General features: G+C 45.4%; 1 protein-coding gene across 1 annotated transcript; it reads left to right on the forward strand.

Annotated features, from left to right (window-relative positions):
• The first annotated feature begins 280 nt into the window (after positions 1-280).
• rnf216 (ring finger protein 216) lies at positions 281-16,376 on the forward strand. The gene is made up of 17 exons (XM_075453997.1): positions 281-407; positions 1,309-1,442; positions 2,813-2,943; positions 3,139-4,485; positions 4,596-4,672; positions 5,902-6,010; positions 6,448-6,609; positions 6,731-6,842; positions 7,151-7,284; positions 7,619-7,669; positions 8,487-8,624; positions 8,974-9,122; positions 9,871-9,949; positions 13,494-13,591; positions 14,481-14,703; positions 15,285-15,354; positions 15,636-16,376. The coding sequence occupies exons 2-17, from the start codon at positions 1,376-1,378 to the stop codon at positions 16,007-16,009; spliced, it is 3,321 nt and encodes a 1,106-aa protein (XP_075310112.1). The 5' UTR covers positions 281-407; positions 1,309-1,375; the 3' UTR covers positions 16,010-16,376.
• The last annotated feature ends 954 nt before the right edge of the window (positions 16,377-17,330 follow it).

Here is a 17,330-nt window from a genome sequence, read left to right on the forward strand (position 1 = left end):
ATGAGAAATGGTTAGCATTTTGTCTTGCATCGTACTTTTTAAAGCACATTTTTTTTGAGAATCCGTTTTACCTTTTTTTTTTTTTTTTAAATATGTATTTTAAACATAATTTACCTTCATTACCTTAATAATTTAATAGTGATACACAGCTCTTAAAAACGGTAACTGTCTACTTCGCCCTTGCATTTTACCGTCCGTGGTGTTTGTCTTCGTTTCAGTGCTGATATCTTTTATCTCGAAGACTACATTTCCCAAAAGCCCACCGACCGACGTCGCGAAAGGCATTTTACGTCTGACGATGCCAATGTTCTTGTTTTGGCAGTTTGTTTCGATATATTACGAATTGTCAGTCTTATCAAGGAGGCGGACTAGCAAGAATTGTATTGGTTATTCACGACGAAGCTACGGTATTGTACGCTTCTATCTGTGTATTTTCATGCCAAGAGTTTGTGCTGTATGTTGAAGGATTTAAAACATTGTCATGGTCTAAAATCCTCACTGAACCTAGCTAACTAGTTACCATTTTAGCTAGCTAGCCAGCTAAGCTAATGAACATTAATTAGCATTAGCATGGTTCAGGGTTTTGCTCTGTTTGTGTGAGCGGAAATGATTGATTAGTGCTCTGACGTGTTTACTTTTAAACTTTATTCTTATATCGTCGTGGTGAACCTAATGTCAATGCGATCAATCCAACGCAAGAGTTTAAGCTGATATAGCAACACTGTCAGCCTCTCGCTGTGTGTTACCGCTTACTGTTTAATAACATGTGAGGTTTACATTTATTTAAACCGTTGAGCCGATGTGGGACCAGCAAAACTGCTAGCACGTGAAGCTAACAGAGATATATTTGCAGAATATTCTCACGGTCAGTGTTATTGCTAGTGGGTTATTCAAACTCATCTGCTGCTCTGTGGGTTTTTGCTTCCTCAAGTTTCCCCATTGGTAACATAGCTATTAAGCACTGCCATGTATCGTGTCCATCTCCTTTTTTCTTTATGAACAATGTGTGATCAGGTTATTTCTGGTAATAGGGCGGAGCCTAGCCACGTTGGATTTCCGTAAATGTAATGACAATAACTGGTGAACTGAAAAATGAAACTATTTGTTGGATTCTAGGGGAACACCGGCGTTGATATTTTTTTCTGTGTATACCTGCATGTCTCATGATACGTGGTAGGAACCTATGTCCCCACTGGCACAGAAAGAGAGTTCCCACACTATCGGTATATGTAAAAACTGGCTGTCAAGTTGGGGTTTGGATAACTCTCCAGGTGAACAACCTAAACGGATTTTATGTCTGTGGAATAGATGCAACTGACTTGGCAGTGATCCTCCGTGTGGGCTGATTCAGAGAACTGGTAAGAGTAGATTCACGATGGCAGATGGAGGCAACGATGATGATGTCATTCACCTGGCAAGTTTCAACATCCATCGTAGTCAAGGTGAGGAACTGTAATATATTCACACTCATGCATACAGGCACCTCATACTGCAAACAGTTAGTTGATTGTTACTGTCCACCTTTTATGTAAGTGATCGGTCTGTACAGCCTCAGCTCATTCACACAGCAATGGAGTTAACGTACATTGTTTTCTTTTCCTAATTTTTCCAAACAAAAACGTCTCTGTGTTTTCATTGTAAAACAACGACTAAGAGATAACTCTTCAACTAAAGAGTAAAGTCCAACTGTAAATAAAAACTGCAGTTGGCAATTTATGCTTTCAGTTGTAGATCCTCAAGGTTTTTCCACTTTTTTTAAACACGTCGAAATACAAGATTGCAGGACACACACATATTTTTTTCCACAAATGCTGAATTTAGAATAAAGTGAAGCAGTGTCCAACAATATATTTTGGTAAATGAGCAAACTAAGAAGAAACAAGGGTGAGAAAAATAAAAAAATAACAGTTTCCCTTCAATAAGATATGAAGTAACAGCCTGTAAGCAGAAAGACTTTGGCTTTGCAGCCCAAATTTCTATTTCAATGCCGCTATTCCAGCATATAGACCGATCCCGTGCTTTTAATGATTCTAGTACTTCTTTATATGACGTTTGTAAAACTTTGGGCAGCTGATGTCAGATTGCTTGGCTGGTCAATAGCAAAAAATAAAAGTGAACAGTTCAAGGACATTATAAACAGTCAAATTTCAGCGTTGCTGAACTACAGCTACATTAGATTGCTACTACCGTGACATGACCTGTTTTAGTGTGTTTGTAGCACATTTTAGAGAAGGCTCAGCTTTAAAAGGTGCAGCGTGAATAAAGGGAATTCATCAGTTCATTTTCGGAGGTTGTATGTTTGCGTGCCGTGTGTAGAAAAAAATTCCGATCGATGCCATTTCATTGACAGAAAGTGTGGTGTAAATCTTTTTGTTGTACACAAAGTAAATTTGTTGCAATAGTGTAAATGTATTAAAATTCCCTATTCAGTTAGATTCATGCTAGAAGAAAACATATGAAATAAAGTAAGATAGCCTACCCTACGTTATAGAGTATGTTTCTGTATGAGAAAAATTTGCCCATGCAGTTAGTCTACCCTAAGAGGCGCTGGCACTATCTCGTAGTTGGCTTGTTACACATCCACACATCTGTTCCAAACACTCACAAAGAAATTGTCGTCATTATTCAGCCCATTTCAGTTTAGTTGGCTCTTTGATTTTCGGTCAAGCTAACACTATGAATTGAAAAAAATTAATTTGGTCTTTTTCACACACTTAAATGTTAAATAAATGTCTTCAGTATATCATAATGTTCTCTCTGTGTACTGTAGATAGCACTGCTAACCCACATCCGTGTGATTTGGTCTGTGCAGGCTCTCGTGCTAGACAGAGGGAGCTGATCACCATTTCAGATGACTCCGATGAGGAGCCGGTGACTTTGGTACCAGGAAGTCCTGTTTTGGTCCCAGACGATGCAGATGATGACGACGTCAGCATACTGGAGGTGACTGATAAATGAAGCTCTTAAACATTTACGTTAAGTCTTCTTTCTTACTTTGCTGGCAAAACGTGAAAGTGTTAGTGCTGTGTAAGCATATGGTCTTTCTCATTTTGTCCTAATATTAAAAGAGGCTGGATTATTTTGTTGATTGATTTTGTCTATATAATTTGTCTATGATTTCTTCTGTTCCCCCTACAGCTGCCAACTCCTGCACGCAGGCCTTTGATTCGCCAGGCGGCCATATGGAGCGGGGCCTCGCACATCCCGGTTCAAGTTGCCGGTCAAAGTGGCAAAATCTCTGCTGCTCCCGCAGGGAATCCTGACTCTTCTCCCTCTACCTCCAGAGATGCCAAGACCAACCCACCAGCCATAAATACACAAACTGCAGCACGGTCGGGCTCCCCTGGACACATACTGCCACAACCTGGCCCATCATCACACTCACATTCTCAGCCAAAGCATTACACACACTCAAAGCGTCAGGACGGTACGTCAACACTTACAAACGTGGAGCTCTGTGCAGTTCCTTCTGCCTACACCCCATCTACCTCCACAAATATCAAGGCGAACACCACCTCATCCAGAACACCTGTACTTCTGGAGCCCCAACCAAGCACATCCGGACTGTCCCAGCCTCAAGCTGGCTCTTCAGCACATTTACCGGTGGAGCGCCAGGCGATTTCCTCTGCCAGCACCTCACGATACACTTGTGCAGCTGCCGGGAACGCATTAAGTTCTTCAGCTAGCACTCAAGAAAAAGCTGGTACAAGTAAATTAACACCGGACAGTACTCAGGCCAGTACTTCATCTGCACGTCCTCAGTCTCACACATCGACACAGATTCAGCCTGGAACGTCGACACAGCTCCAGGCCCATGGAACCACATCTGTGCAGCCTCACGTCATCCATGTGAAGGCTGTGAAGCTACTTGTTCTACCACAGCAGCCGAGCACACAGGCCTCAACTCTAATTACACAAGCCCTGCTGCAGCGCAGGCCCCAGAACCCCCCACAGCCTGTGTCACTCAATCAAATGCACGGCAATCTCATTCAGATTGAGCCACAACCCCTGGCCCAGGCTCCTGCCCAGCCTGCTGTACAACCCACTCGCACCTCTCAGGTTATACCAGTGGCCCCCCCTGCAGTTCTAATAGCTGCAGCCCCAGAGAGACTAGGTCCTCCAGAGGCGGGTCACCGGATCGTCTTGGGGAGGCAGGCACCCGGGGAGGAGGTTCCCAATCCGCAGCCACAGGCTGGTGCCTCTGGTGTGGCCCCACCAGCCCGCAGCTTCAATATCAGGGTCCATAATGTGAACTCCAACCCTCCAGTTCCTCCAGCTCCCACAGCATTAGTGCCTCACAACAGAGAAGAGGCTGGTCTCATTCTGGCCCCGAACCCTGAGCGGCTTCATCAGGCCCCTGTTCTGGTTGCAGTTCCTCCTGCAGCTGAGGACATTCCCAGAATAGAAGATGCGAGACCTGGACCCTCTGCACCACAGGAGAGACCAGAGCAGCAGCCTTTTGTTAGAGCCCTTATCAATGGTGTTGTGAGTATTACATATAGTGAAATTATTAACAAGTTAGTTAACTTTGGGTTGGTTAAAGTTATGTCTCTAACCTCACGCTGCACTTATTTCTTTTTGTGCATCCTCCACAGTTGGATCTTTTCCCAGATGTCCAAGAAGCCTATGTAGCAGAAATGATCCTTAAGAATAATGTGAAAGACTTGAATGTGTAAGAAAATACTTATTCAGTACTTTATGTGGAGCCTCAGTAAGTTTTCAAGCAACATTGTGACTTATCTATTCTATATTGATATTTTAATGTATGTTTTACAGTCATGAACCGTGAATCTCAAACTTTAACCTTTAACTTTAAACTTTAACTTTAACAGAAGAGTTTATGTGCTTTACTCTCAATATAATCCAACTGCAAAAGTCGCTTTAAACCACTCCAACCCAGTATTTATAATTACCAAAAATGAAAAGTAGCTCATGTTTCGCGAAAAATGACAATCCCCCTGATGAATAATCGCGCAATCACACAAGCTGTACGTACCGCTGTCGCTTAATGGCACACGCTGCATAACAGCTGAGTGCAGAAAAACCAACTGTCACATCCGAGATCACACCTTATGGAAGCGCACACAAGCCGAGCACCAGTGATCTCATCCAAGTAAATCCGACTCTTAACTGTTACCTGAACACCAGCTCATTAAATGCATGTTTTGTTTTATTTTTTATGATAACAGTTATTATGTAGATTTATGGTAAAGGGGCACGATGAACTTGGTATTAACATGACTGAGAACGACTGTTTGCCCAAGTAAACTAAAAAACAGGCTACAGAAGTAGCTAACACGACAGCCCACAAAGTCTTTGCTAATCTACCATTTGATAATGAAAACTGATGGCGATGAGCTGACTTGGGACTTTTTAAATTGGAAAAACTAATATTTCTGCCCTTTCGATGATCCTATAATACTGGGGTACCCTGCAAAGCTGGCGGAGTCAAAATGCGTCTGAAAAGCCACAGTTTTCTGCAATAAATTCAGCTCGGTGTACGTCTTCTTTTGCCTATTAACTCCAGCTTTTCATTAGAAGTTCATCTTGAGAACTATGTGGCTAATAAACAGGCGACAATGTCCTCCTTGCGGCCATCGTCAGCAACAGGCTACGTGGGTCTCAAGTTAAAACGCGCACTGAAAAGCCGTCGGGTAGCTTCTTATTCCTGGTCGTACATTTTTGTGACGACACAGCTCACCCGTTCAAGGGAAAAGACACAATTAATTTATTTAACTGTAATATTTCAGATTATATTTAAAAATATAAGCCAGTTTGACGGTTCATCTCTGAGGTTTGGACACTGGAATCATTCTGCGCCGTAGCCTCCAGCTTCTGAATTAGTGCAAGTCCAGTCATGCTTGCTTTTTATGTGGCTTCCTGTGCTTTTTTTCCCCCTAGTATCTGTAACCTGCTTTTGGAGAATCTAGAGTATCCAAGGAGGGAGGCGGCAGCAGCCACAGCAGCTCCCACCAGCATCTTACTGGAGTCTGGGGACACCCAGGCAGAGGTGGGTGTTTATGTCCGATAGAGCTAAAACGATTGGTTAGATCAAAACATTGAGATTTTTTTTTTATTGGAAGTTTCACTAAACTGAAAAGTAGCAGTCTAAGTTCAGGTTAAACTGAGCAAAAAGCCTGTGTAAGCTGTGTGGATGCAGATTAATTATGGGGAGATGGTTCCTCATTACATCAGGGTTGATTTGGTTTAAAAAAAATCATGGAACTATTTTTGTTTGTTCCTCATCAGATTATGGCTTTTTACTGTGGTTGAATACAGTGTGTAGAGGAATGAGCTTTAACTGCATCAACTTACCTAGAAAACTACCACATTATGGAAGTGTTCCCCATGTAAAGGTGATGAGCAGCATTGCTTTGGGTTTGAGAGCCTCATACTTGTTTATGGACCAGATACCTGAGAGTAAAAGAACTGTGTTGCTGCGTTCAGGTGACTGAGGACCTGTTTGACTATTCCAAGCTGAGCTCTGTGGGACCTGACGTGATGATGCAGGCTGCCGACTTGCTCATGGCAGATTTCAGGATGCTCAGCTGCCAGGACATCAAATGGGCCCTGCATACTCTGAAGGGACACTATGCAATCACACGCAAGGTACCTGTTGTCCCGTCGTGCACAGTGGTGCTCAGAAATACTGTTTTGATTCCCCTCTTTTCTCTACTTTCATCTGCGCCTTCCGCACTTCACCCTCTTTTGTTTTATTGTTCTCTGCCAGGCCTTATGTGAAGCTCTAAAGAAGTGGCAAGAATCAGGTGATCCATCAGGAAAGAGACGGCGGAGCAGGACGTCCTCGGAGCGTTGCTTCATTGATTTTCATTTTGAGCACGGTGGGCAAACCTCCTCACTTTTCTCTGCTCGCATTGCCCAAGATGATCTCCGCAACCACCTGCCTTTACATTCTGCGGCGCACATTCTCGTCTTAGTTTCTGTTTCTGTCTCTTTTACGAGCCAGATTGTTAATACGACCTCGCTGCTATTCATTCATTCATTCATTCACACACACAGGATTTAGCAAATGAGTTTGACAACATAATGGCAGGCACATCATCGGATTACATTTTGATCCCTTTTGTGTTCAAAAAGATGTCAAAGAAGAAGTTTCTTGTGCTTACTAAAGGCCTTCTTCAATCACCAGGTTCAGCGAAGTTGGACAGGAGGATGTTTTTTTTGGAGAATGACCGCCGTTACTGCCGGACGTATAACAGTCTGGAAGCCTCTGTGCAGAAGGAGCTGTTGTTCTATCAGCAGAAGGCCAAGGAATGGGCAGAGGTACACACACACACACACACACTGATAGATTTTTATTTTTTCTGTGATAGTCGTTCATAATCCTAGTGTCAACACACTCAATCCATCCATTTTTTTTTTGGTTTCATTTACTGCAGTAACTACATATTAGTAATAACATTACGAGGAGTATCCGTGGCGTACACGTATGCTTGAGTCATACTTTAACTCAGATTACAACACAGACCAGTGAACAGTACATTGCTGCGCATATGTATAACGTTTAATAGCAACCGAAGCACAACTTTTCTAAAAATTAGCATTTGGATGGTGTTTTAGTGTTTTAACTTTACCGAGCTCCCGTCTCTCTTTTCAGCACGAGGACTTCCTGCTCGCTCTGCAGGTCAATGAAGACGAATATAAGAAGGTAGGAGCTCCAAATACTTCAGCCAGTCTGATGTGGCCCACCGCAGTGCTTTTACATGTGGTCCTCGCGTGGAGAAAAACTGGCCTCGTGGCGCTAACATTTGACTAAACCGCTTCTGTTGACTTCGGTGTGGTCGTTCAGTATTGTGTTTATACTTGGCAACAAGGTCGCCGCCTAACACGGTGCATGCTCAGTATAGGTGGGGTGTAAATGTTCAGGCTTACCATCTCAACGTTTCTGATACTGTAAATAGCAAAAAAGTTAAAGTTAAAGATGGCCTGATTTCTAAAAGGCACGAAGTTTTGACATTGCCCTTTATGTCCATCTTTTTCAAAGTATCAAAACAGGGCCACAAGCACAGGTTTTTTGATAAAGATCCCAGATTGTAATTTTTTTTTAAGCAGCCCAAGAGACCTAATTCTGATTCTATCATATGCTGCAGTTTTGAGGTTCAGCCATAGATTTTGGATTGTGTTTTGGTCAGGAAACTATGAGCGCCATTGTGAAAAAAAAAAAACCTCCAGCTTGTGCTACTTGAAGTTGTCCGTTGTGGATTTTGAGGCATGTTTAGGATCATTATCTTGCTCCAGAAGCACAGAAGTCGATTAGACTCTGTTACAACCAGCTCAACGATGACGCATCGGCCACAACGTTGTCATGCTTTAAGCATGACATTCACAGTGAAAGTATTTCTAAACCAACAAAGCTACACAAAGAGTGATACGGGGATCTATAATCATATAATCAAGTTTTATTCAATGTGTTCAACCAGTTGACTCATGTAATATATGATTGTGTACATTTTTTTTTTGCCCAGGACGGTCAGCTGATTGAGTGTGGCTGTTGCTATGGGGAGTTTGCGTTTGAGAAGATGACGCAGTGCTCGGATGGTCACCTGTTCTGTAAAGAGTGCCTGGTCAAGTACGCTCAGGAGGCAGTGTTTGGCTCCGGGAAGGTACGGACAGACACCCACTGTTTTCCTCACATCTGAATAGGACTTAACCGCCGATGTTGCCAGGAAACTGTAAGGGAGTATTCCTGCTGAAAAATCCATGTCCTTCCGAGCCGGAGAACTGCTGTGATGTGCAATCAAATAAATGTGAAAACGGCTGATTAAAATTCTGATGTCGGCTGAAGGGCAGCTTTCAGTCGAATAACCAAAGATGACTGGAGTCTTTTGTTGTTGCAAATTGTCTGCATCTTAAGTATGCATTCACTCAGTTGGATTTAATGTCTGCGAACATACATTATCTCTGGGTTTGGAATTACTTGTGTGAATCACAGCGTGTGCGTTTGTGTTGCAGTCGGAGCTGAGCTGCATGGAGGGGGGCTGCCCGTGCTCTTACCCCATGTGTGAGCTGGAGAAGGTCCTACCGGAGAATATACTGTGTAAATACAACGAGAGGCAGGCGGAGGAGGCGGTCGCTGCCACCTGCGCTGATGAACTAGTGAGGTGAGTGATGGACTGCTAAAGCTTTATCCGTGTGCGTATGTAGGTATTGAAGCTGGACCTAGAACTCCTATTCCAAAAAACAGAATGCAATGTTTTTTACATCTCATAAACCAATATTTTACCCGTAATTGAGCATAGAAAACATAACAAATGTTGAAAGCAGAGGTTCAGCAGTCTGCAAAAACTGCCTCTACAAACGGTGGAGCAATTTCAGAATGGTGTTCCTCTGTGGGAGATTGTTAAGACTGAGTGTTCTATCAGACATGATTCTGAGTCACATGAGGGCTCAGGAACGCTTCCAGAAATCAGTGTCAGCTCTACCATGCAAAGAACAATCCATATGTGAACATGATCCTGACACTTCACCATCTACAAATGGACCGAGGCAAAGTGGGAAACTGTTCTGTGGTCCTACTAATTAGAATTTGAAACTGATTTGAAGCTGATAAGATGCTTTTTGAAACGCGTGCCAGCAGCACTCAAAGCCTGCATCTCTGATGTTTACGGGGGTGCATTAGCGCCGATGGAACTGGCTACTTGGACATTTGGGAAAGCTCCATCAGCGCTTAAGGGTGTATGCCTCCATCGAATCCAAAATGAGCTGAGATTTTCCATAAAGTGCTACGACGTCTCACTTTCAACATTTGACATGTTGTCTGCTCTATTGTGAGTGAAATGCTGGTTTATGAGAGTTGCATGTTCCTCATGTCTTCCCTTTTTAACCCGTCTTCCTGTCCTACTTTTGCAGGTGTCCATTTTGCAACTTTCCAGCCTTGTTGGACAAAGACATGTCTTTGTTTAGCTGTCCCAACCCTCGCTGTCGCAAGGTCAGTTCTGCTCTCTGTATCTATTCCGCCATGTTTTTGTTGTTCCTGCTGTCTCTCCTCAACAGGCTGTATATGCAAAGGAACTTGTTCGCAGCTGAATCTTGATGTACAAAAAGACAGATTGGCTCTAAATTTAAACGTACGAGTAGCCGACGTTAATAATTCAGCTCATCGTGGCAGAAGAACGACCCCGTGTTTAGCGTCCACTTCAGCATAAATCACCTCACTGCCTCCGAGACATGAGTGATGGATGGAGGACTGATGAGCAGTGATTTGGAGACGATGAACCGTCCCATCTGGCGAGGTCGCCACCTCTCTCTTTCTCTCTTGTTTATCTCAGGGTGTCCTCCCTCTGTCTGAGGAATGCAGGGGGGAGGCGTTGCGCTCTGTCCGCCAAATATGTCACACGAATTCCACTCAAAAAGCGCTCAAACGCCAAACACACAAATCTACAGTCTATTCTCACTCTCACCGCATAAACACAACCTTGGTGTTTTTCTCTTGATGCGTCCTTGTATTTTTGCTCGTGGGAACATCTCGCAGCCTCTCCCGCTCTCAGCTGTTATCTCTACCGGACTCGACACAAACAGAGATGGGGTTGTGTCTGTACCCCAACCTGACAAATGTGTGGGTTTTTTTGCCTCCTGGCGCCACGGTGCACGGTTAAATCCTCGTTGCGCTTTAGGCCATCTGTCTTGTCTTTTGTGTTTGTGGTCGATTTGTAACAAGAAGTTTCTGTCTGTACACATAAAGCCCAGATTTGGAAATCTCGTCTGACAAGTCAGCTGATGACATTGGGACGTGGAGGGCGAAAGGAAACAAAGAAAGTTGCGCAATGTTGAAATGAAAATGATAATAGCTCACAACTTATTGAGGTTAACTGACGACAGGTCAGTCACATGATTGTCAGAAAGTCTCAGAGCGAAATATGGGGAGTCAAATAGCTAGCCAAGCTTCCTACACAAACTGGGAAAAATATAGAGATTTCATCATCTACTGTTGATTACATATATACAGCACTGCATTAAAACCACAGGTTGAACACCGATTGTCACTGCATCGACAAACATAAGGTCAAAAACTGCACAGCAAAGAAAATCCAGAGAAGAAGCTGCCTTCTCTGGGCCTGAGCTCATCTAAAATGGACAGAAGCAATATGGAGAACTGTTGTGTGGTCTGAAGAAAGGAAGTTTTATTAGTAAAAACTGCTGAGATAAAGAGGAGATTAATTCAACAACTTCAAATCGTGGTGCAATTCTTCGTGTGAACCTGTAGGTGGAGCCAGAGGTTCACAGTAGCTGCCCTGTGGTGTCGCTGCACAGCTGCAGTGTAACATGCTCATGCCCAGACACACAAAGGCAGACATGCTCCTTTGGGTCTGGTGCATTTCTTAATCTTATTCATTTGTACACCAGTATTAAACAGCCGGTGTCAATATATAGATAGAGCCCGCCGTGACTAAAATGGAGTAACCAACACAAGAGGAAACTGTGGTTACTCTGGGAGGTAGATGGATAGACTTTTTCCAGCCAGTTGTTGTACAGTTGCCCTGCAGCCCGACCAGTCCACCAGCAGGGAGGGGCTTCATTATGTAACTAACACACTTCCATAAACCCAGCCGCCTTCCTCCACGCAGCTCCCTCATTGGCTTGCCGCACTATCCCCGCCCCTCGTACTGGTTTCTTACTGGTTGGACACGCTTCCACCTTGATTTCAAATGTGGTTCAGATCAAGTCTGACCCAGATTATCTTCCCTTCCCCTCCTGGCTCTGTCTGACCTATAGGCTACAGACTCTCTTACACACACTCGCAGATATGCATGCACACCAGTGGATGTTAATGTGTTCCACATGTGGCTCTGAGGACTGTTGGACAGGTTTGTCTCTGGCCTGTATTTGGTTACTGAACTATTAAAGCAGGGAGACTTTATACGGAGGCCAGCAGAAAGCCATCGCAGAGCTGCTCTACAGTGGCTCGAGTCCACCTCTCTTTCCGCTGCATATTTGACATGAATCCCCCCCCAACATTCAGCTCATTTTACAGAACATCAGGCTGTGGATTGTCATGTTAGGTCTACATCACTTGTTCACTTCTCCAGGGTGTGCACTCAGATTTGATTGCAAGAAAAGCCACCTCTTCATAAAATGTACCAACCCGGTGGAAACATGAATGAAAATGGAAGAGATACATGATGGGAGGGGAGGGCCTCGCAGATGAGTGTACTGAGGGCAAGTCAGAACAAGGCGAGGCAAAGACAGACGGGAGGAGTGAGAGAACAAGAGGTGCACACCTAGCAGCCTTTGTGCGTCGTAAAGTGTTGCTTGACCTTTGTCAAACTTCTGCCACACTCAGGTTGACTTAGAGCAAACATCCGCAGGCGTGGAAGACACGCCCCGCTCGAGGTCTGACTCTGACGTCACCGGCTGTATTTTTAGCCACGCTATAAGAGCTCAGGTGTTTTCCTGCTTTTCAAAGTCTTGTCAAGCAAGCAGACGGTCACACACACACGCTCTCGTGTTGTCCCTCTTCCTGGTCCCTGTTACCAGTAGGGGGCGATCTCTCACCGCTCTGCCTCCGTCTTCCTCCCCTTCTCACTCTGTTCTTCTCCGTCTTTGTGTGATATGCCCCCCCCCCCCCGCACTCTCTGCACGCCGGCTCTTCTCTTCCCATAAAAACCCTAATCATGAATCTTAAACTGCAAAACAGAAAGCAGTCTCGACTACTTTTGGTGCGTTTTATCTTTTTCATTCGTTTTTTTTTTTTTTTTTGCATTTTCAGTCCTTTGACATCCGAGCTGCCCCAAAATGCCAACTGAATCTCAGACTTCTCCTGCCCAGCTCCCCACCCTCTGGCTGACCTTGCACACACACAGCTGCCTCAGCCTATTGTGCGAGGAGCTGTGTGGAAATGATTTAAGGAGGTCGTAGGATGAAGACTGTTGAGAGCAGCTCTCCATCTAAGGGTCAGATCTGCATCGTGCCGCATCAGCTGTCATACGCCACGCGCTTTAATATTAGATGAGCGACTCTAAAATTGATGGTGACGCCACTTAGCTAAGGATTGGCAAGGGAGGAGGGAGGCTGTCCCGAGCTAATGTGAGCATATGCAGGGATGCCGTCTGCCCCGGATGTCCCTGATGTGCACCTTTTGGGCTGACTCGACGAAGGGGGTCGGAGGATAGAGTCGTTGTTTCTAGGCAACCAAAGACTCTGGCTGCAGTCGCACATTTGCAGCAAAAAGCCGCACCTAGCTGCGTCTGTGCAAGTCCGAGTCCCTGCAGTGGCAACAGCAGCAGCATACAGAGCAGACACTGAGTGTGTGTGTGTGTGTGTGTGTGTGTGTGTGTGTGTGTGTGTGTGTGTGTGTGTGTGTGTGTGTGTGTGTGTGTGAGTGTGTGTATTCTGGCTGCAGCACTCTTCTTATTCAGCATTAACTGGAAACATGTCAGAGGGGTTTGATGGATAATGGCTCATACGCTCCCTTAGCTTCCTCATTTCCTATGTTTTCTGTCCTTGTCTCATGGCTGTGGTGTGTCTTCCTTCAGGAGAGCTGCAGAAAGTGCCACGTCCAGTGGAAGCAGCATGTGGGGAAGACCTGCGAGCAGGTCCTGGAACGGGACGAGATCCGCATGAGGGTGCTCTTGTAAGTGGCTCACAAAATCCCCTCATTAGTTTTAACACTAATGGTCACACACAGGTATTTGCAGGATTTGATGGTATTTTATGAGGCATTCTGGTTATTTTTTCTTTGCATAGAATCCTATAAAGGTACGCAAAAAGTGCCAGATAAAGGAAAGTAACTTGCAGAATGGGGGGTTTATATTTCCCACCCTATGGGAAAAGTGAGTACTTTACTGAATGGTTTATCTCTACTCACTGTGTCACATCCAAGAGAATGTTTTCAGCAGTTCCATAGCTGACAGAGACTGCGCCTCTAAGTTATCTGGAGCATTTTGATTCTTTGTGCACATTTGACCCGAGACCCTGTTCATTTCTCATCTCACTCCACTCTAATCAGAGAGGATTCTGGGTAAACGTCTCAGTATCCCCGGCAACACTCTAGGATGTGCAGAGGCCAGCTGCTTCCTGTGGCCCAGCAGGTCGAGAGGCAGTACTTCCTGTTTTCAGATCGGCCTACTTCCTGGTGCTGAGGGGGACGGGAAGTGGCCTGGTAGACAGATCAGTGTTCAGTCTGATGATTTTAACAGGCCAAAACTTAAAGGAACAAAGGACAGAACCAAAGATTCATTCATGGTTTGGTCCATTTGTCCACCAATAATGAGTTATTAACATCAAACAGCACGTTGGTGGGCTCAGACTCTACTAAACAGATGTTTAAACCGGCAGCATCACAGAGAGGGAGAAGTCCTTCAAATGAATATAAACTGGATGATGTGTTTTCCTGTGCGTTTAATTAGAGTTTGCATCCCTCCAGTTTCATACACGTTGAACCTCGGTATTCTTCAGAGTTCATTTGTTTCATCACACCAGATTTTTTAAATATAAACTCTTTCTTTTCCTTTGCGCCACAGCGAGGAGCGCATGACGGCAGCCCGGGTGAGGAAGTGCGTCAAGTGCGGGACGGGCCTGGTCAAATCGGAGGGCTGCAACCGGATGTCGTGCCGCTGCGGCAGCTTCATGTGCTACCTCTGCCGAGAGCCCATCACCGGCTACAACCACTTCTGCCAGCACGCCCGCTCCCCCGGCGCCCCCTGCCGGCACTGCCGGAAGTGTTCCCTGTGGACTGACCCCACGGTGCGCTGCAACTCAAAACATTGGGCTGTTTTATGTGTTAATTTTTCTGTGCGTGGGGGTTAGTGCTCGCCTTGTGAACGATTGGAACGACTTTGTGTTAGTCGCAGCATGTGGTAGTGTGACAGTAATGGTACAGTATCCTTGTTGCAAAGGGGAACTAACTCCCTCAGACATTTGACCCTCGCCATCCGACTCCATGGCGGCCCACAGCGACCTGGCCGCTGAATCACTGGCAACCGTAAGCATCAATTAGTTCCCGAGCGGTTTATGAGCTGGAGCTGCTCCAGCAGCTCTGCAGAAGCTCCCCGAGCTGGCAAAGAGCTCGCGATGAGAGCAAAGCCAGAGGAAGGATTAATGCTGAGGCCAGTGGGTGAGGGAGTCATCTGCCCCTAAACTGTGTTTAACAGCTCAAAACCTGACCGGCGCTGCTTGTATGTTCGTGTTCAGCTTAATGTTGCTTTCCTTCACTGGGAACCGGATTTTTTTTATTTTTCTCCACTTTTGTGGAGCAGTTCTGGTCTTAAGTTTGCATCAATGTTTTTTTTTTGTGTGTGTGTGTGTGTGTGTGTCTGTTTCTGCAGCAAGACGACGAGCGAATCATTCAGGAGATCCAGAAGGAAGGTGAAGCCGAGCTCAACAAGAAGTGCGCAGGTCGGTGATCAGAATGTTTTATGTTTCTGTCCCGTCTGTCACCTCCTTCTGCTTTTTGCTCATTTTGGAGAAAAAAATCAATCATAACCTGGCAGGAAAAACATTTCTCTTCCTCCCCGCCGCTTCCTCTCCGTCTGTTTAACCTTTACTTATTCAGCAGCGGCGGCGGCAGGTGCAGCAGAGTTTCCCGTGTTTCATTTTTATGAGCTTGTTTGTGTAAAGACGACAAACGGAAGACGATAACTTCTTCTCTTTCCCCCCCCCCGCCCATAATCTCTCAGATAATCTAGGGAAGAGGGTCGGCCCACCACCGGAGGCCATCACAGAAACCAAGCGGCCACGTGTGGGTCCTCCCCCAGAAAACCTACCCAATCCCAACCCGCCGGCCCCTCCGCACCCCCAGGCGGTACAAGCCCCCCTGTTTGTCCCTCCACGCGCCCGCTACCCGCCGGCTCCTGCGCAGGGCCGGATGTACCACCAGATAATCATACCCCGGCTTCCCCCGGCGCCCTACGTGCCCCCACTGCATCCCCTGCCCCCTCTGAACAACAACAACAACCAGAACAATCACAACCCTCCCTTCAACCCTCACCAACACAACATGGACCTGCCCATGCACTACGGACCCCCCCCACACTACTACAGACGCTTCTAACACTCGCTGGCTTCCCGTTTCAGCGCTGTTAGCCTCTTTTCTTTTTCCTTTCGATCACTCCATCCGTTTTCCAACCATGGCCTTTCACATCCAGCTGAAAAAGACACTGAAACTACGAGAGCCGCCATAGGACTTCATGACTGAAGCGGATGCTGTAACTCTTTTCACCCGTTTTCTCTTTAAATACCAGAGTTGAACTGGTGGACGGTTCGGAAATGTTCAGACAATTTATTTCCAGTTTATACAAATATTTTTGAGTAATAAAAATATATAAGAATAAAAAATTGTTAGCATTCCCTTCTGTATTTTTTTGTCTTAACATGTGTGAGACCCCAGTTTTCTAATAAAGTTTTTCCGTTTACAAGTATTGCCGGGAGAAGGAGATGTTTCTCTGTTCCCCTCCGTCTCCATCTCATGCAGAGAAATGGGCTGAGTCATGATAACTGAGCCCAGGGGCTGTGCGCCAGTCACATGACACAGAGGAGGAAAGCGGGGGGGGGGGGGTTCTCTCCACCAATCAGAGCGTCGGCGGGGCTTCGTGATGTTACTCAGAGAGGGGACTTCTTTGTTCAGCCAAGTGTGCTGCGAGGTTGACAAATCGCTTTGCTGCGTGCTGTCTGCTGTTTTTTTTGGATGCAAACTTCTTAAAAAGAAGCACAGCACATCTCCTCTTTGGCCCGGGGGTCCTGATGGGTTTTAGTCATGCATGCTGTGAATCGGAATGTTTTTGTTTTATTTATGTCTCCTTTTCTGTGAAGGCCAGAATTAGAGTTTTTCGAACACGAGCCAAGCATTAATCACTTAAGTGGTGTTTGTTGTATTGATGACGTAAGGGGCCTCTGCCTTTAGAGATCCATTCTTTGCTTTCACAGTCCCGCATTAACCGCATGACTGCCGCGTTCGCCCTCATTAAACCCTGACCTCTGACCTCTGTGACCGTCTAATATCATGTCCCTGAATCCGTGAAAACAATCCCTCCTTTGCTAGTTTTAAAATCCTCTTCCGCTCCTGTGTTCCTTTTTACTCCTTCAGGACACCCCAGGGCTCGCCAGACGAGCGCATGGGCCGTGGATTACAGTTAGATAGAATTAAAGGGAATTATCAGCCGATGACTCATTTAATTCAAGCAACAAAGGCCTGGCTTAACTGACATGATTAGGCTTAATAAAGGCTTAATAAAGAGGAATTCCATGGATACGCTCACACAGCTGCAGCAATGAGGAAAAAGAAAGTCCTCACTCCTTCAACTCCAAAGTTGGATATATCAGGGCACGATACAGAAAAAGACTGCTCGTTAAAATAATTATTTAGTCATTTTTCA

Source organism: Odontesthes bonariensis, chromosome 21, assembly GCF_027942865.1.
Source record: "Odontesthes bonariensis isolate fOdoBon6 chromosome 21, fOdoBon6.hap1, whole genome shotgun sequence".
Classification (NCBI taxonomy): Eukaryota; Metazoa; Chordata; class Actinopteri; order Atheriniformes; family Atherinopsidae; genus Odontesthes; species Odontesthes bonariensis.